The 19,386-nt window shown below is 53.2% G+C and overlaps 1 protein-coding gene across 5 annotated transcripts in view; it reads right to left on the bottom strand.

Moving 5' to 3' along the window:
* TBX5 (T-box transcription factor 5) overlaps positions 1 to 19,386 on the bottom strand; it is a 97,395-nt gene that overhangs the window by 24,861 nt on the left and 53,148 nt on the right. For 4 of the 5 annotated variants that reach the window (XM_086855462.1, XM_086855463.1, XM_086855464.1 and 1 more), the window contains 5 exons: positions 11,415 to 11,590; positions 9,535 to 9,629; positions 6,837 to 6,956; positions 5,591 to 5,738; positions 3,483 to 3,635 (listed from right to left, as the gene is read on the bottom strand). In XM_086855462.1, the coding sequence (XP_086711588.1) occupies positions 3,483 to 3,635; positions 5,591 to 5,738; positions 6,837 to 6,956; positions 9,535 to 9,629; positions 11,415 to 11,561 (663 nt within the window). In that variant the 5' untranslated portion in view covers positions 11,562 to 11,590. Of the gene's footprint in view, positions 1 to 3,482; positions 3,636 to 5,590; positions 5,739 to 6,836; positions 6,957 to 9,534; positions 9,630 to 11,414; positions 11,591 to 13,990; positions 14,150 to 19,386 lie in introns of those variants that run through there. The other variant, XM_086855461.1, reaches the window with a different exon arrangement.

Genomic DNA, 19,386 nt, shown 5'->3' with positions numbered 1-19,386 from the left:
AGAAGCCACATCTCAGAGGGGACAGGCAGCTCTCCAGAACTCCCCAGAATGGAGCACCAGCTCACCCAGCAGCATGATTTTAGCCCTGAGTCTTTTTAGGGCAAGGATGAACCTCTCTATCCAGGAATCCCACCAGGTCTCTGGGAGTGAGTCCAGTCTTCAGCCATGCCCTGCCCTGCTCCTCTGCTTTGCCCTGCTGCACGCAGCATTTCTGGGTGTCTGTAGCATCCCCACCTAGGGCTAACATTTCCTCAAAAGAATTTTGGCTACCAAGAATGTTAAATAACTTAGGGTGGAGTAAAAAAAAAAAATCAGCATAAAACCGGATATCCTGAGGGGGGGAATCAATATAAAGCCCAAGTCCAGCTAAGGGGGAAGGTAGGTTGTAAAAATTAATGAGAATAATTGTTGTGAATTCTTGTTTTTGAAAGAACCCTCGTGAGGGCAGAACCTTAATTATTTCTGTCTATTAGGTTCATTTCCTGGTCCTAAGCAGAGAGCTCATACCTAATAAATACGAGCCAATGATTTAAGCTACAGCAAAACGGTGCTTAACTGCAGGAGAAGTTAATATTTGGGAATCAACCTGATTGCAAGCACCCATTGTGTAAATGGCAAGGAAATGAAATGTGCATGTGACCTTTTTTAACACCTCGATATTTCTGGGGTGTTTTTAAGGGTAGCAGAGAGGGGGGAGGTGACCAATGGAGCTGCTGACAACCGCCCTGAAAACTTCACCAAAACTCTCTTCATAGCTTAAGCCTCTTTTTGGGGAGTAGGGCTGAGGAGAGAGAGATCCCAGGGTGCTTAAATATCTTTTCAGGCTGTCTAAAATATCAGGGGAAATAAGCACAAGCCCTGCACTGGGATTGCAGCTGTGCTCTTGAAATAAATTGACCTATCTGGAAGCAGGCAGGTATTTCTATAAGCTGTGTAAGGACTCAAATGCGTTTTGGGGTGAGTCACACAATTAATTCTGTAATAGAATTCAGCTATAACAGAGCTCTTGAAACCTAAACCCCATGCAGGGATGAATTTGTGTGTGTAAAATACATGGGTGTATGAAACTTCGTGTGAAATATGCCAGAGGCTGGGTGGGGTGGATGGGGAAGATTGCATGAGGGATGAGCTACAGGTGAGGGATGAAGGTGGGGAAGGAAAATGGGGAGAAATCAGCAGTGCACTGACACAAGAGCTGAGGATGCCCCACACATCGGGGGGCTGCCATCCTTTATGGCAGGGGGAAGTGCAGCCTGCTTTGCAAGAGGAAAATCTGTATTTCCAAGCAACTTCTCAGCTGTGAAAGCTGAGCTCAGGTTTCTGTTGGTGGAAAAGGCTCCAACTCAGTTTCACCCACCTCAGCTGGAGGATGTTTCTCCTCAGCATTTGCATCAACCCCAACATCATTCCCCATCTGCACTGGGGCGAGCTACAAATTGTCTTCCCTCCCCTGCAGGGAGATGCCATTTAGGGAAGATCATCCCTGGTTTATTTTTATGACTCTCTCTTTCCCAATTGGGATTTTATCTTGGGGCTACAGCCACTTTTCCTCCGTTCCCCCTCGATTCCAAGCAGCACAGGGAGGAATGTGTGTGTCAGGGGGCAGAGGGATGTCAGAGCCTGTAAAACGTGTCAGGGGTGTGTAAAATGTGTCCTGGTGGGTGCGAGTGTCTGCTGGGCTGGGAGTGTGTGTGGCTGTGGGGATTCCTGCCTGTGTCAGATGCACACATGTCATTTCTTATCACACAGATGTTGCTGATTTACAATCAAATATTCCTGCTCCTCCTAGCATGGCAGTTTTCCCAAACTACTGTACTTACATGTTCCTGCTTTGCTTTTGTTTTATTTGCATGATCATTTCCTATAAAACAGCCCCATTTTTCTTCAAAGGAGAACAGTTCCATTCACGTCTGTTTTCTCCTTGGCAAATGCCTTTAAAGCAGGCAGTGTGTCCTGTTTTATTAACTCCCACTTCTATTAATATTATATTCTTTCTCCAAATCCATCAAGCAGAAGTTAAACTTGATTTTATAGCATCCACAGTGGAGTTATAATTTAAGGCATAATTTGGCAAGGACTCGATTTGGATTCGGTTTGCTTGTCCCAGCTGTGCCAGCAGCTCCTATTTTAAAGGGCAGGGAAGTATTTTCCTTTCTCCCTAGTTATGGTGGAACGCTCTTTCTTCTCCAGCCCAGCTCTGCTCTCTACATCTTGCTGGTCAGCTGGTGGATGGAGGAAATGCAATTGTTTCACACAGGTTTAGGAACCTGCATTTCCAGGAAAGCATCCAGCATTTATTTGGGGTGCTAAATGACTTTTCTCTGTTTGATAAATATAATATCAAACAATATAATATACAATATATTAAATTGTATAATATATAATAAATATATATTATACAATATATATAATATAATAAACAGTTATTATACCGGGTACAGAGGAGCCACCCTACCTGCCTGCAAGTACAAGTTGATAGTAAGAGCTTTTTACGTGATTAAGAGAAGAATTAGATTTTTTGCTGAAAGTAATTGAGTTTTCATGGGGCTATGCCCCAGAGAGGGTCTGTGGGCAGTGGCAAGAGACAGTTGCTGAAAGACATCCCTGACTAATATGAGGAGAACCACCCTGCCCTAAACCTTCAGCCTTCCTCCTCCTCCCCTGCTGGCTGGGGAAGCCCAAAACCAAGCAGGGAAGGAGCGGGAGCAGCGGGCTCCTCACAGAGGGGCAGCGACAGCACGCCAAGAAAGCCCTTAATCCACACAACCCTTTTCTATTCCAGCAGAAGACAAAGCCATGCCGTTCTTTTCGTGCTTTGTTTGCCTGAACTCGGGAGCTGAGGCTCCCTTTCCTGGCCGGGCCTCCCGGCTGCCGAGCCCGCAGCCCCCCGTGGGCAGCCGGGTTATCAGCGCCCGGCCGCCGAGGGGAGCGCCCGGCTCCCTCCTCCAGATTAGGAGCCTTTGACCCGTGGGGAGGGGGGAAGATAAAGCAAACTTCCTCGGTTGGTCGTCTCCGTGTGAGCAGAGCATCCTGGTGAGCTCATTGCCCCTTCCCCGGCTCGCCCCGAGCCGGGCTGTGGATGCTTTGTGTGGCCAGGAATAACAGAGGGGATGGGATGGGGATGTGAGGAGAGGAAAGGGGAAGGGAGGGGAAGGGAAAAGGGAACAAGGATAAGAGAAAGAAGGGGACAAGGAAAATAAAGGGGAAGAGAAGGGAGAAGGAAGGAAAGGAAAAGGATTGGGGGGGAAGGGAGAAGAAGAAAGGACAAGGAGAAGAAAAGGAAGGGGACAAGGAAGAGGAGGGGGGAACGGAGAGGAAAAAGAAAGGGAAAAGGAGAAGTAAGGAAGGAAAGAAAAGGGGAAAAGAAAAAGGAGTGAAAGGAGTAGGGAGGGAAGAGGAGCCGAGCCCCTCAGGAGGAGCAGCGGGAAGAGGGAAGGAGCGGGATGCGGTTTGCCGGGGCGGGGGCCGGCCCAGCCCCTCACCTTGTGGTTTTGGTAGGAGGTGACGGCGATGAAGGCGGTCTCCGGGAAAACGTGGGTGCAGAAGGCGGTGTTCTTGGAACCGAAGCCGTTGTTCTCGTCCGCTTTCACGATGTGAAGCCGGGGCTGGTACTTGTGCATGGAGTTGAGGATGATCTGGGCAAGGGGAGAAGGAGAGGACATGCCGTGGGAATGGAGGGGGCACAGCACGGCGCATCCCATCCCTTCCCAGGGGAGGAGAAGGACAGAGAGCAGCAGGAACCCTCAGCACCTTCCCAAAGTCTTCACCCTTTTCAGGGCTCCCCTCGGAGGGCAGGTTGAGGCGCTGGGGAAGGGGCAGGGATCTCTCCAGAACCCGCACCAGGAGCCCAGCAGGGCCGGGAGGTGCTGGGAAAGGCTGCGCCCCCTCCCCAGCCCTGCCCGCACAACCCCCGAGGGTTCAGCTGCTCCCCCAACACCTGCTGGGGGCAAAGGGGGCCCTGGGCATCTCAACACCCCCATCCATCCCCGGGGGGTAAAGAGAGAGGAAAGGGCGAGAGAAGAGAGCCGGAGGGATTTGGGGATTTAGGGACACCCGCCAGCAGAGGACGGGAAGGAGAGGACGGTGTTGGAGCCGGGAGGGGCTGGAGCGCCGTGTTCCCGATAAAAAGCGGGCCCTGCTCGGTACCGGGTTAATCTCGGGGGAAGATGGGGGGCGGTGGCGGCGGCGGGGGGCCGCTCGGGCCCGATAATGACTGCCGGACCCTGGCGACAGAGAGACGCAGCGCGTCCCGCCGCCGCCTCCCCCGTCCCGGGGGTTTAAGCAAATTGCTTTGACATCCAGGAAAGTCGTAGACATCAACGGTGAACGATCTAATGGTTTTTAATTTCATTACAGCGACTCTAATTGAGAGGCTCCTGGCGCAGCTCCTCCTCTGAAGTCCCTTATTGTCCCCTCAGCGTCTTGGGTTCTTTTAGAGGGACTTTTTCCCCAGAGCCGCCTGTTCCCAGCGGGGATGCCTGGCCCCTTCCCCCCGGGCCGGATCCCCCCCTTCTCCCCAAAAGCACCCCGGGGGTGGGATGGGTTCCCCCGGCTGCGCTGCTCCCCTCCCTCTTCCTGTCAGGAAAGGTCCTGATCCCTGGGAAGCGGCCCTCGCAAATCCCTTTGCCATCAGCTCCAGGTAGAATTAAACTAAAATTCGAATTATAAAACGAAAAAGGAAATCAACCCCCGCAAATGGAGGTGCAAAGGAGAGCTTGTAAAAGGATGCTCAGCACTGGGGTGGGCTGGGGACTCTGCTGGCTCCTCTCCCCTAAACCCCTCTCACTTCTTGGCTGCCACGTGGGCGAGGATTTCATGGCACAAAATTTATCATTAAATAGCGAAGAAAAACAAACAAAAACACTTGGAAAAAATGAAACTGAAGTGTTGAAACGAGACTGGAGAAAAAATCCGCTCTTGAAAAGGGCTGGTGGGATCTGGATTCACATATTCGTTCAATTACATATATATATATATTACTCATACATGCACATTCATATTTGCTCAGAGGAACTCGCATCTTTGGAGACCTTTGAAGGAAAACTGTTCCTGGCTGCAGAACTCACACAAATTTTCCCGGCCCCACGAGCCTCGCAAAGACCTTTTTAATGCCCAAGAAGTTTTAGCGGGACTTCAATTTTTCTAATTGTCTTTAATTATTGTTACTTTTTTTTTTTCTCTTTTCCTGATCGAGGAATCCACATCGTTTTAGGTTCTATTTCCTCCGCTAATTATGCCTGATTGATTTTACCTGTTAAGCAAATTCCCGGAGGCAGCGGGCGGATTTTAACGATCCGGGACTCCCCGTGCAATTAAAATCAGGCACCAAATATTCAAGTAAACCAGGAGAGTTTCACCCACTCGCGAGCTCCAGGCCCCGGGGATCCGTAATCGATTCCCACCAAACAACCCTGGTTCAAGGGTTGTGATTCTATTTTGGGGGGATGCTCGGTGGGGCTCATCCTGCTCTCTCAGGGGTGAAAACCCCACCCCACCACCCCTGGATCTGAGGGTGGGTGACACTCGGTGGGTGACACCCCTCGTGGCTGCTGGACACGCACCGTGCCCTCGTCCCAGCCCCGGTGCTTACATGTCCGAAGGGATCCAGGTGGTTGTTGGTGAGTTTGAGCTTCTGGAAGGAAACCAGCTGCCTCATCCAGTGGGCACCGGTAGCCGGGGAATCGGGGTGCACGTACAGCCTGCCGGGCATGGCCGGCTCTGCCTTGCCTGTCACCGACCTGCGTGGGGACACGGGGCTCAGCTCCGGACACGTGGGGACGGCCCGGGGGCTCCCCGCTCCCATCCATCCCCTCCCGGGAGCTCCCCGCTCCCATCCATCCCCTCCCGGGAGCTCCCCGCTCCCATCCATCCCTTCCCGGGAGCTCCCCGCTCCCATCCATCCCCTCCCGGGAGCACCCCGCTCCCATCCATCCCTTCCCGGGAGCACCCCGCTCCCATCCATCCCCTCCCGGGAGCTCCCCGGTCTCATCCATCCCCTCCCGGGAGCACCCCGCTCCCATCCATCCCTTCCCGGGAGCTCCCCGCTCCCATCCATCCCCTCCCGGGAGCTCCCCGGTCTCATCCATCCCCTCCCGGGAGCACCCCGGTCTCATCCATCCCCTCCCGGGAGCTCCCCGCTCCCATCCATCCCCTCCCGGGAGCTCCCCGGTCTCATCCATCCCCTCCCGGGAGCTCCCCGGTCTCATCCATCCCCTCCCGGGGGCTCCCCGCTCCCATCCATCCCCTCCCGGGAGCTCCCCGCTCCCATCCATCCCCTCCCGGGAGCTCCCCGGTCTCATCCATCCCCTCCCGGGGGCTCCCCGCTCTCATCCATCCCCTCCCGGGGGCTCCTTCCCGCTCAGGTACCCCGTGCCCGGGGAGAAAAGACATTTCCAATGCCGCTGGCTCGCGGAATTACTGAGCTCTTTGGCACCTTTCCCGTCGGAGATGTCTCTCTCCCCTTGCCTTTAACCCCATCCTTCCCCCGATAAATGGCCATGGAGCCAGGAGCAGAGAACCAATCCTTAAATATCCTCCTGCCCGGAGCTGTTCCCTTCCTTAATACAATTAAACCATCAGCTCCACAACAGCAAATAATCTCATCGTCGAACGGGATTCCTTAGTTGCGACAGAATTTCTGCGCTTTTTCCCACTTTTATTTTTGGATGCATTTCTCCCACAGGGGCTGTGGGAACATCCCACTGCGCTCAGGTGAGGCTCCCAACATTTTGCGTGGAAAAAGAAGGACGAGCCGCTGATTGAAGGGTTTTTCCCCAGCCCTGGCAGCCCAGGGCTCCGGTCCCTCCCCTCTCTGGCTCTCCCCCACGCGTGCCTACCATTTATTATCGGCGAATTTGTATCTGTGGTCATCCGCCGGTACAATATCCATCAACAGGATGTACTTGGTTTTTGGATTGAGTCCAGTGACCTTCACTTTGTAACTGGGGAACATTCGCCTGTTGAATGAATAAAGAAGTAAATAAATAGAAGTATAAAAGCAGAGAAAGTTTGCCAAGGTGGTTTTGCGTGCGGGGAGGAGACTCGGGGGAGGGGGGGACATTTAACGAAAGGGCAGCGCCACATTCCCAGGTGGATTGTCCCGAAACCCTCCCCTTGGCATGTGGGACAAGTCTGGGGGGTGCTGGGTCCCATCCGAGGAGAACCGGGTGATTTATCAAAGCAAAATCGGAATTTCGAGGCTGGTGGGTTTGTTTATTCGCTTCCTCGTGTGTCTGCTCCTCTATTCCTATTTTTACTAACTATTTCTTTCATCGAGGTTTTGAATCTCCGTTTTTTTGAACAAATCGGAGCGTGAGAACTTCTGGAAGCAAGTTACTTCCATCCCTCCATAAACTGCTGGAACAGGAGAGGAAATTTGCCAAAAAAAAAGTTTTAAAATAAAAGTTATAATATAGATACTTCTATAAAAAATGTCTTTCTATAAATGTATATGTTTATAGAAATACTTTCTCATATATTACATATATAGAAATATAAACAGTTTAAAATACATTTATTTGAACACCTTGAGGTTCTGGGGATAGATACGGATGAAAAAACCCTGCACGCACTCAGGTGTAAGAGAAAATCCGTGATCCCCCTGAGAAAGCAGCAAACACACCTGACAAATCCTTGGAAACCCTGGGATACACGCAAGGCAGGGGCTTTTTGAAATATTTTCCATTACTGCAAGGCAGGCACTTAAACCACTGCTGTTATTTTAGTTCGAGCTTTCCAAATATTTAAAAATAAAGCAGATGAAAATGGAGCCCCGGATTTAAAACAGGCATAAACAAGAAAAAAAAAAATCCCCAAAAATAAAAACCCCACACCTCTAAAAATATCGCGTTCTTCTCTGAGGCTCAGGATCTTATCGCTGCCGTGGGGCACCTGGGCTGGGCTTTAATTCGGTTCTAAAAAGTTGAAGGGGGGCGAAAAGCGCCCAACGAAGGAAGCGAGCCCTGAACTTTAAGATTTTAAGGGAGAAGAAACCAAATTCCACCTGGAGATTAATCTGTAACTCCATCGAAAACACCTTAGCAGCAGAACCAGGGACTTCAACAATAAACACGGGCAATGATATAAATGAGGAAACCGAGCCCGCATCTCCCCTCGAGCCCCTGCCCCGTAAATGTCTCTTTTATTGCTCTCCAGATGAGATCTCTGTCCACAGCGATTTTTGTTTGGAATTTCTGCAAGGTGGTTTCTGTCTCCCTTCGAGGGTTGGATTTTTTTTTTATTTTTTATTTTTTTTCCCTGTGAACCGGGTTGGTTTTTTTTTTTTTGGGAGATCCCAACACTGACTTCATTCCCCCCCCCCCCACTTCATCCCACGTCCCTTTGGCCACAAACCCCTTTGAAATCCGTTTTTGCAGCAGCGAGGTTCAAGGAGAAGGCGAGATCTATTCGCTAAAACTTTATCCAACCAGCTCAGTATTTATTTCCCCCCCTCCCTCTTCAGGCAAATTTTGGAAGACCACAACAAATGCCAGATGACAGAAGCAAAATGAAAGTTTGCCTCTGCTTTGTTGACTGTGTCCCTACAATCTAAAACTGTTCCTACACGTGGAAGCTTTTTCTCCTTTTCGCCAAGGATTCTAATTGAAAATCACAACGAAAAATCCTCCCTCGGGCTGCCCCCAATTTGTTGATAGGACTGGAGAGACTCTTTTACTGCGTCTCGCTGGCCGCTCTTCAATTGAACAACCCTCCACCACATTAATATCCAGGATAATGTTAAATCCCCTCAAAAATACCCGCGTCCACATATAAATATCTGCGGATCAGGTTTACACAGCCGGTCATGGAATAGATTAGAACCCCAATAAAGTTGGATTTGCAAGGCTGCATATTTTTCCGCACACCCACGCAGATAAACACCCGCATAGAAATACACCCACATGATATTGATTTGCGGACGCATCCATCTCTGCATCTAAACAGCTTTGTTATCTCTCTATAAACAGTAGCTTAAGACCGCATAGATTTTTAAAAGGGGTGAAGTGGCTGGGCTGGGAATATTCGCCCCAGAGTGAGCAAAAATAAATTTAAAACTCTGTAAAACGGCATAAAACTTGGGAGGGGGGCAGCAGAAGAGAATAATAATAATAATAGTAATAGTAATAGTAATAATAATAATAATAATAATAATAATAATAATAATAATAATAATAGTGGCCCACTGAGCTGCTCTAAACAAAGTTTGCTTTTTGGCCAAGTGGTTGCAACTCGCGTTCTCCTGGAAAGTTTCCAAAGGTCTGAAGTCGGAATTAATGATCCAACTGTTCTGGTTTAGGAAGAAGCCAGAAGAAACACTTCGTGCCGCGTCTGTGCAGGCAGGGCGGGCTCTCCATGGCCGGGCAGTGGCACACACACACACACACACACACACACACACACACACACACACACGGGGAGATTCGGACACCAGAGCTGTGCCCGTGCCAGGGAGGTGCCCACTGCCCCCCATCCGGGCGGGTGTGTCCCCCCCGTCCCCGCAAACACGGAGGGCACCGCGGACCCCCCTGCTCTTACCTCCCGGCCTTTGTTATGATCATCTCCGTGCCCACTTCGTGGAACTTCAGCCATAGCTCGCGTTCGTGCAAAAACACCTTGATGCCCTCCATGCCCTGCGGAGCGGGGTGGCACAGAGCGTCAGCCCTGGGGGGAGCGGGGACAGCCCCGGGGGGAGCGGGGACAGCCCCGGGAGGAGCGGGGACAGCCCCGGGGGGAGCGGGGACAGCCCCGGGGGCAGCGGGGACAGCCCCGGGAGGAGCGGGGACAGCCCCGGGGGCAGCGGGGACAGCCCCGGGAGGAGCGGGGACAGCCCCGGGGGGAGCGGGGACAGCCCCGGGGGGAGCGGGGACAGCCCCGGGAGGAGCGGGGACAGCCCCGGGGGGAGCGGGGACAGCCCCGGGGGCAGCGGGGACAGCCCCGGGGGGAGCGGGGACAGCCCCGGGGGCAGCGGGGACAGCCCCGGGGGCAGCGGGGACAGCCCCGGGGGCAGCGGGGACAGCCCCGGGGGCAGCGGGGACAGCCCCGGGGGGAGCGGGGACAGCCCGGCCAGGCCCCTCTCGGCCCCGCTGGGGAAAGGCTGCGCTCTGCGGGCCGGAGCTCGGGGCATTCCCGGGAAAACCCTGCCCCAAAGCCGGCCAGAGCGAGGTTCCAGGCCTGAGCGCGGGGATGCTGCTTAGGGCAGGCCCGGAGCGGGGTCCGGTGGGGCGGGGAGGCGATGGGAGGGAGCCGGCTCCAACCGCATCCTCCCAGAGAAATCCCCCGGTGCTCCGGCCCTGCTGCTCCCAGAGCCAACCGGAGGAGATTTACACCCTCCCACGAGTGATTTACACCCCATCGGCTGCGCTCTGCAGGCTGGAGCGGAGTGGGGTGTCACCCTGCACCCCTCGCCCCCTGATTTTCTCTTTCCCACCCAAGAGCTGCGAGCCCTGGGCTGGGGCAGATGCCACCGTGGGGACAGCACATCCCTCCAGCCTGGCTGGGAGGCACAGGGGACACCCCCAGCCGAACCAAGCACCTCTCCCCCTCTCTAAAACGCAGCCGAAGCGCCCCGTCAGACTTCGGGGGGCACTTTCCAAACACCTTCGGTGGCCCCGAGCCCCCCGTGCCGGTCCCAGCGCCCACCCTGGCCCTGCCGAGCCTTCTCCTCACCCCGTGGGCAGCGGGGTTCATCGGGGGGTACCTGCCAGGGGACAAGCGGGGCTCTTCGGGGGGACCCCACAGTCGGGATGGCGGTGGAAAAATCCCCTCTCCCCCCCGCATTTGTCCCCCTCCGCTGCCCGAGCCGGCCGGGAGGAGCCGAGGGACGGCTCGGAGCGCTCGGAGCCCACGCGTGTCCCGGCACAGGCAGCGCCAGGGGGACGAGGGCTGCGGGAGGGGATGGGGGACACCCCAAGCTCCCCGTATGGCCCTGGGGGTGCCCACGCGTGACAGCCCTGAGTGCCCGCTGCGGGTGTGGGGTGTAGCCGTGCCCGCCTGGGCGTGCGAGGGGCGCACACGGATGTGGGTATGTACAAAATATATACATTTATAGATATATATATGTAAAGGTATCTCCACTCCGTGGGTGTTCGCCCGTGCATTTGCCCACCCGGGCGCGCACACTCGTGGGTGTGGGGGTGCCGCAGCAAAGGGGGTTCCCCTCGCTGTTTTTTCGGGTCCTGTTCCCTGCCTGCTCTTCCACACTCCCAAAACTCTCACGGGCACATCCCTGCAGCTTTAGCACGACCTTAAATAACACTAAAGCAGGACGGAGCCCACGGCCAGGTGAGGCTCTGCCCTCGCGTGGGGCCCAAAACAAGGCAGCCACCCAGCCGAGACAGGGGCAAAACGTGGAGAAAAGGGGGAAATAAGCAAAGGAAAGAGTGACGGGGCGGAAGGAGAGGAGCGTGGGTGCTTACCTGCTGGGTGAAGGCTGCTTGCGGTGAGGTGGGCGATTTGCTGGTGGCCCCCAGCTGCGTGTCCTGCTTGGGCTCAGCCTGGAGCTCCTTGGCCTCCGGATCGGCCGGCGTGCTGGGCAGCCCGAAGCCTTCCTCGCTATCCGCCATGTTACGAGCTTCCTTGGCCGAATCCCCCACTGCAGGCACACATCGGGAGAGAGCAGAGATAAGAGACGCTCGAGTCAATGCTGACGTTTAATAAAATATAGATATTTATGCAGCGGGGTGGCTCCGAGCGAGCGCCGGCCGGGGCTGCCCCGACCATCCCAACACTCACTTCCAGCTGCCCAGGGAAGGGAGCGAGGCCCTTTAACTTCGGGAGAGGGAGAAATAAAGACTTTTATTTATTATCGCAGCCCGCAAGGGATGATAGGATTTGGGGGGGGCTCGGGGGGGTGGAGAGGGAGGGGAAGGGGGAGGCGGTATTATTGAATGCATCTTTTGCGAAAGGTAAACAGCGTTTTGGGGCTGCCTCCAGCACGCGGGGAGCGAGGCACCCGAGGGGCTGCGGAACACTCAGCTCATCGCACAAATGACTCTGGAGCTCGGGGGATTCGAGGTGAGGGCTCCAGAGCCTCTCCCGAGGCTTGGCCACCTCCAATTCCTCCGGGCTCGCCAAGGCCCAGGGGGTTTAAAGTTCCAAGTTTCCTCCCAGGGAAGTGGAAGCTCTCACCCCGCTCCAGTTTGGAGCAGGAAAACATCACTGACACACGAGGCCGCTTCTAGCACCCAATTCCCAAGGAAAATTCAACTTATAACTCTTATAACAAATGAAAAAAAAATTAAAGCCAGTTCTTCTCTTACTCCGGGCAGTTACAAGAAAAACAAAGGATGGACGAGAAAATTAAAATGTAAAAGTGCAAATAAATCAATCGGACAAACGCTGTGCGAGGTAACGAGGACTCGGGCTGGTGAACAGGGGCTGGAATTGGGACTGGAGAGAACTAAGCCATAACATTTAGGATAAAACTGCACCAGCAGAGAAAACGAGCTTAAAAATTACATGGTTTATATCTGATGCGAGTAACCGCAGTGAGTTTTAAAAGCTGTATTTTGACTTAGCTTTAAAGGCTCTATCAGGAATGGTAAAAGTTTCATAGCAACATTAAAAAAAAAAAACAAACCAAAAAAGATAAAAGCAATTGAATTATCTGTTAGGTTTTTATTGTTCTTAAGGAGTTCAGAGTTTTAACTGCTTTAAAAAAATATTTCTTGCATGTTTCAAAGAAGGGGATTCAGTTTTGAAAGGCCAAGCATATGGAGGCAATATTGGGTTTAAATACATGAGAATGTTTTTAAATGAGTTCTTCGCTCTGCAACGATATTTGAAAGCTGTTAAAAATCAAGCAGAGAGAGCGAAAAAAAAAAAAAAAAAAAAGGCAATTCTCCTTTAAAAGCGAAGGAAAATTGGGAGTGGAAAGGAGGGGGGAGAAAATGATCTTCCCCTCCAGTGCTGGGTAACACACACACGGACGGATATATAATTTAAAAGTACAAAAAGCGAGGGGACTGCAGGTCCGCACCTCTGGAGCTGCAGCTCGTGCAGGCACGGCCCGTGCCCGATCCCTCCCTCCTTCCCTCCCTTCCCAAAGGGTTTTTTCCCAGCGCGCAGAGCCAGGGGCGAAGCGAGAGCGCTGCGGGCGCGGAAAGTGCGCGGGGGCTGCGGGAGCCGCTGCGCCGGGCCCAGCCCGCGGGGGCAGAGCCGCAGCTCCAGGGACCATTTAAGGCTTTTCTCTTCCCCTCCTCCTTTTTTTTTTTTATTCCCTCCCTGGACTGTTGTGGTGTCTTGTTTGTTTGGGTTTTTTTTTTTTCCTTGGGAAGTGCCGCTTATGCATTTTTTAATCGATTTCTCTCCAGCTTGCAGCTATGATTCCCCCAGAGCTGGCAATGTTAGGGGGTAGAGCGAGGGAAAATAATAATAAAAACCCCTAAAGCATGTTTATTAAAACAAAGAGGGACCCAGCCACGGCAGCCCAGCCCAGCCCGGCGAAGCCTCCTCGATGCTCTCCGCGCCCAGACATAATTAAGCAGATATAAAAATAATCATCATTTTAAAAACAGAGGGTGTGACGACAAAAAATAACCCCACAACTAAGAGCATTTGGCGGTCCGTGGCTTCTAATTTCCTTTTTTTTTTTTTTTTTTCCCCTTAAAAGAGCGTCTGAGAAGAAATGGAGCTTGACAGAACCAGGCCGCGGTGGCTGGATGAAAAATGCATCTCGCTTTGCTAAAGTAGCGCCGAGTGGGTTTGCGGGAGATTAAAAAAAAAAAAAACACAAGAGGGGAAATTTAAGAAAAAAAAAATATATATATAAAAATGTAAATCACCACCCTCTGCTTTTGTTCCGGCTTCGCCCCGGCCCCCACCCCCAGCCCGAGGGAGCGCCGGGCAGAGCAGCCCCCGCTCCCCGAGGCTCCCGAGGCCTCGCAGCTCCGCGGTGCCCCCGGGCAGCGCCTCTCGCTCTGCCTCGCTCCCGCACCCGCACACAGGAAGGACAGACCCCGACGGACAGACATGGCAATGGAAGAGCCGTTACCTTGCTCGTTGAATTCCATGCAATCAATGCATCTCCACATATATAATGTGTGGCTCTATTTCCCCCGTTTGCAATGGAAATTACAATGGGATCAGGCTTCTCGTGTGCATATTTCCTTTTATTTATTTATATTTGCGGATCAGCATGTGAAAACCCAGCCTGGAAGAAAAAAGTCTATCCAATGCAAGCCTGCTTCTCTCTCTCTCTCTCTCTCTCCTGCTCTCTCCAAACACTTCCAGGTTGTCAGACGCACTAGAAAGGATCCTGAGACCAAGATAAAGCCCCCACCCCCACCCTTTTCTCAGCCTGATCTGATGCAGCTCTCCCCAGCCCACTCTTGCTGCTGCCCACCTAAAAATAACTTCAAAATTAAAAATAGTAATTAAAAAAAAAAAAAAAAAAAAAAAAAAGAGCGAGAGGGCTAAAGAGCGGAAAAAGAAAACAGCACCCTCTTGGGAAAAAAAAAAAAAAAATAAGAAGAGAAAAAAAAAGTTTCTGCCGGCTGGTAACCCCCGCTCCTCCGGGCAGGTTCGCGGCGCTGCCGCTGTGCGCGGAGCCGGGCGCGGAGCGCGGAGGAGCCGAGCGGAGCGCGGAGGTGACGTGGGCTCGTCCAGCTCCGTTCGCCAAGTGCCGGGACCCAGTGCCCAACCAGCTGGGATCCTGCTCCGGAGAGACTCCCTCTCCCACAGCCCTCCCTCCCGCCCCCTCCCCCCCAAACCTCCTTTTCCAGCCTATTTTTCTGGCCGGCAAACAAGAACAAGGCACAAAGACAATCATCAAACTCCCCAGCAACCCTCCCCCTCTCCTCTACCTCCTTCCCCGCTCCCTCCCTCCTTCCCTCCCTCCCTCCTCCATCCATCTCTCCCAACCAAAGAGAAAATTCAGCGTCTGGGAATATCCTGCCCCCCCCCCCCTCCCCGCTAAAATAAATCGCTGGCTCCGCTAACCTCGCACCACCCCCAGTTCCCCCCTCCCGCCCTCAAAGGCAGCCCAGAGGTGTGGATTTAAACCCAGCTCTAAATTTGCTGGTCTCACAGAGGCCTTTTATTGGGGGGTGGGGGGTGTTCCCCTAAAATAGCTTTTCCTAACGAGTACAACCCCCCAAAAAACCGCTGCGGAGCGGGGCCGAAAGCCGCGGGGTGTGTGCGCGGGGCTGTGGCCTTGTCCCCGCTTGTGGCCGCATCCAGACTCCTTCCCCTGCCCTTGCCCATCCTCTTCCTCACCCCTCGCCGCGCAGCCACGGCCCAGGGCCGCAGCCCCCCGGAGCTCAAATAATCAAGCCGTCAGCGAGGAGCGGGGCTGGGGCTTTATCTGCATCTTCCTTCGCTCTCCCTTTCTTTTTTCTTTTTTCTTTTTTTTTTTTTTTTTTTAATGTATTATTGGGAGGGTAAAGTTGAATAGGTCAGCGCAGGGTAAACAGCCTCCCTGTCGCATTCTGCAGGCTGAAGAGAACCAGATTGGCGAGGCGGATTTTTGATAAGACTCGGAATAAATGGCATGGTTCAGATCTGCTCTGCCCACCCTCCTCCTCCTCCTCCTGCTGCTGCTGCCCCCACCCTCTGCTCGCCGCTCTGTCCCGTCCCCCCACCCATCAAAAAAAAAAAGAAAAAAAAAAAATATCCCTCACTCTTTTCTGCCTCTCAGACAAATTTTTTTTTTTTTTTTGGCGTTTCGAGGAAGTTTTCAGCAAATCCACCCTCGCTCCCAGCTCTCGCAGGGCGCGATAACACCGGAGCCCTCTGAAAGTTTGAGGTGAGGAAGGGGAAAGTCTGGGGGCGAGCGGCTCTTGGGGAGGGGGGTGAATCTGCGGGTGTAGTTTGGCATCTCCCAAACCCTTCCCATGTGCACGCCAGTCCCAACAGCTTCTTGAGAAGAAACAGCCAACAGTAAACGCTTGCAAATAAGAATAATAAAATAACTGCACTTGTAGCCGCAGAGAATAAGCCAGAGAATGCTACTTAAACAAACAGAGCGAAGCTTGTCCCATATTTCATTATTTTTCGAGGGGAAAGGAGCAGTGGAGCCCTTCCAAACACAAATAAACGAGGCAGGAACGCTCGTTCCCCCGCGGGGAAGGCGGCGGCCGCAGGAGCGGCCCCAGCCCCGGCCTGGGGCGAGAGGGCAGCGGCGGCTCCGAGGAGCCCTTCCCCTGGCCTGGGCTGTGCTCCGGAAGGTGCAAATCCGAGGGGAAAGTGGGGAAAGGAGATGGAGCAGGCGGGCACGGCGGTGCGGGGGAGCCGCGGACGCTCGCGGGGAGCGCGGCCGGCCCCGCTCCGCACGTGTGCTCCGAGCATCCCCGAAAGCACCGGCACGGATTGCCTTGAAAAAGAAGCAAAAGCAACGAGGAGAAAAGGTTTCTCTCAACTGCGAGAGAGAGAGAGAGCTCGAGCTTCCCTCCCCTCGGCGGAAAGAAAGGGAGAAGTGAAAATCCCTGAAGTTCGGAAGAGCGAACCCGAGCGCGGCCGCTGCCTAGAAAAGCACTCACCTCTCCAGTGCCAAACTAGCTCTCAAACACCTTGAAGACAAGTTGAAAACGATGCAAATAAATCGAATTTATTTCCGTCTGCAGGTTGGGGGGGGAGGAGTGGACAAGGAGGGAAAGAAAAAAAAAATAATAATAAAAAAATAAAGCAGCTTGGGAAAAAAAAAGGACGGCAAATTCAGGCTCCCCCAGGACTGGAAGGGCAAGGCGAGGAGCCTTCCAGCTCGAAGCCGGCTTGTGGTCTCAGACAAATTAAATATTACTGTTTATTACCAGCCATACTCCGATAAAATAAAGAGAGTTCAAGGCGATAGCTGCTATCTCACGAGCTTTGCTCCTATAGGACACGGAGACGTCACCAACCACGCAACTGGCCTATTCTGTCATGGTTGACTGCAGCAGTAATGGAAGGTTAATTTGTATTATTCTCCTTTTTTTAAAGCTCTATCAGGGAGATTCCTGCTCTTTTTTTGCTTTTTTTTTTTTTTTTTCTTTTTTTCCCCCCAAAAGAAATCCATTCGGTGAAATGTAAAATACACCGTGGCTGGGTGTGTGTGACCTCTATATGATGTATAAATATAGATATTCACAAGGCAGACTTTTACACGCGGGTGTTGGGGGTGGTTTATATCGTACATGAGCAGGCACGGAGCCGCTGGAAACTTCAGGAAAACCCACTCAGCCTCGGAGCAGAAAAGGGGGAAAGCAGAAGAAAAACTCTCGTTTCACCACAAGTTTAATAATCCAACGGGATTGCCATTATTCGGCTGAATTTCTTTTTCTAAACAAATAATTCTGCCAGGGTGAACAGGAAACTTGTGCGATGAACGCTCAGGCGTCTCTGGAAGCAAGCACGCTGGGCTATATATAGTAAATGATAACCTGGTTATTTGCACGGATTCGAGTCTGCTTCGGGAACCAATTATTTGCTCCGATTAAATAAAAAAAAAATAGGGGGAAAAAAGGAAAGAGAAAAAAAAAAAAAAAAAAAAAAAAGGAGTAATAAGTCCAGGCGATTATTTGCCAAATGAGATTGACAAGGGGAAAAAAAAAAAATCAAAAACCTCCAGATCCCTCTAAGTGCAGCCAGTGGCAGCAGAGATGCCGCTGGCGCTGCCCCGTGTCCCAGCTCCCCCTTAATCTGGAGGAATTTTGGGATGCACATGCGGTGGCAGCAGGAAGATTTCACCCAATTTATAAAAAATCAAAAAAGAAATTTTAAAAAAGGAAAAAAAAAAAGGAAAAGGAAAACAAATATACACACACAGAGTAAAAGATGCTAAAGCGTTTTTTCCTCCAACAGAAAAAGAGAGGAGGAGAAATAGGGAGCGAGGAAATAAAGAGCAGCAGCTAAAGAAGAGCGAGGAGACGGTGCAGGAGTGGAGGCTGCCAAGGTGAGTGTTCCCAGCGGGCAGCCCAGCCCTGCTCGGGCCGAGGGGCCGGGGCAGCAGCCTCAGCAAGCCCTGCCCGAGCTGCCCTGGCCTCCCCAGGCTGAGCTCTGCAGGCTCCCGGGGAAACGGGCCCGCAGGAAAAGCACCAGCAAGGATGGCGGAAAGAAATAAAAAAGAAGGGAGGAAAAGCCCCCCTTAACCCTGATGCGCCCCATTTGCTGGATCTGGCCGTCAGCTCGGAATCGTCCCAGGAATCCGGGATGGAGAGAAAATACCCCCAGAGAAGGGAAAAACCCAGCGAGGATGATTGTCCGGCTGGCACCGACCGCCCAAAGTGCTGGTGCTGCCAGAGCAGGATGGGGCCTCACCCAAAGTGAGAACTAAAACATTCTCCCCCGCACACGGCAGCATCTCCTGCTGTCCCCTGAGGTCCCCCCGCAGCCCCTGAGGCCGCTGCAGCCCAGGGATGGGAATCGCTTCCCACCGCTCTCTCTCGGCCTCCGAGCCTGGAACAGCCCGGATCCTGCCGGGAATGCGGGAACAGCCGCGAGCGGGGAGGGATGAGGGCTCAGAGAAGCAGCGCAAGCAGGAATGCAGATAAAGATACACGGAAATACATCTATTTAGGTACAGATGTGCATGTATGAGTGCGGACACCCCGTTTGCAAACACGCCCCCACACCCGGTGCCTCAAACCTTGGGTAAAAAAATCCTGGGGGTTTTTATAACCCATGTATTCCATATATTATTTGTTTGATATCTTTAGACTAAACGTGCAGTGTAACCGCACGAGCGCTGAGACCCAGGAGATCCACGTGGATAAACGTGGCTGTTTGCACACTGAGATATCCACGAAAATCGCGTGTGCGTGGATGTGCAGGTGATGAGATCTCCACAAACACTTGTCCAAACAGTGGTTCCGCCAGCTCGAGCCACCCCTGCCCCATCCGCTAGAGGTTTTATATGGATATTTACGTTTTACCCGGGGTTTAAAGACGGAGTTTTGGGTGCACGCAAGCCTTCATCTGCCCCCACCCTCCTCCCAGCTCAGTGGGAGTGGGCGCAAATCTGTGCACATCGGCAGAAGGCGGGCGAGGGGATCAGCGTGGATGCACCGCCTATGCACCACACTCTCTCCTATATATATATATATATATATATGTATGTTTATATATTCTACATAAATATAACCCCCCACACGCATTCTCCAGCAGCCACGGCCCCAAGCACCGTGGAGCACTTACCTCCGTGGGGGTGACGGGTGCGTGGCAGCCCCCCCTCCCTCCCCGAGCTCTGTGCAGCCCTGCCAGGCTCGATCCCGGTTTTTCAGCTCCTCTCCGGCGGCTCCGGGAGCGCAGGAGCCGGCCCGAGCAGCCCCGGCCGCAGCGCCCGGCCCCGGAGCCTCGGGCCGCGGGGAGCCCCGGCTTTGTGGCCCCGCATGGCCGGAGCCCCGCACGGCCCCTCCGCCCTCCCTCCCGCTGCCTTCGCAGGGTGTCCGGCCCCGGAGCTTTCTCCTTGCGGGA

This window comes from Cyanistes caeruleus, chromosome 18, assembly GCF_971803275.1.
Source record: "Cyanistes caeruleus chromosome 18, bCyaCae1.hap1.1, whole genome shotgun sequence".
Classification (NCBI taxonomy): domain Eukaryota; kingdom Metazoa; phylum Chordata; class Aves; order Passeriformes; family Paridae; genus Cyanistes; species Cyanistes caeruleus.
Note: the sequence above shows the minus strand (reverse complement) of the source record. Positions and strands in the feature narration are given on the sequence as shown.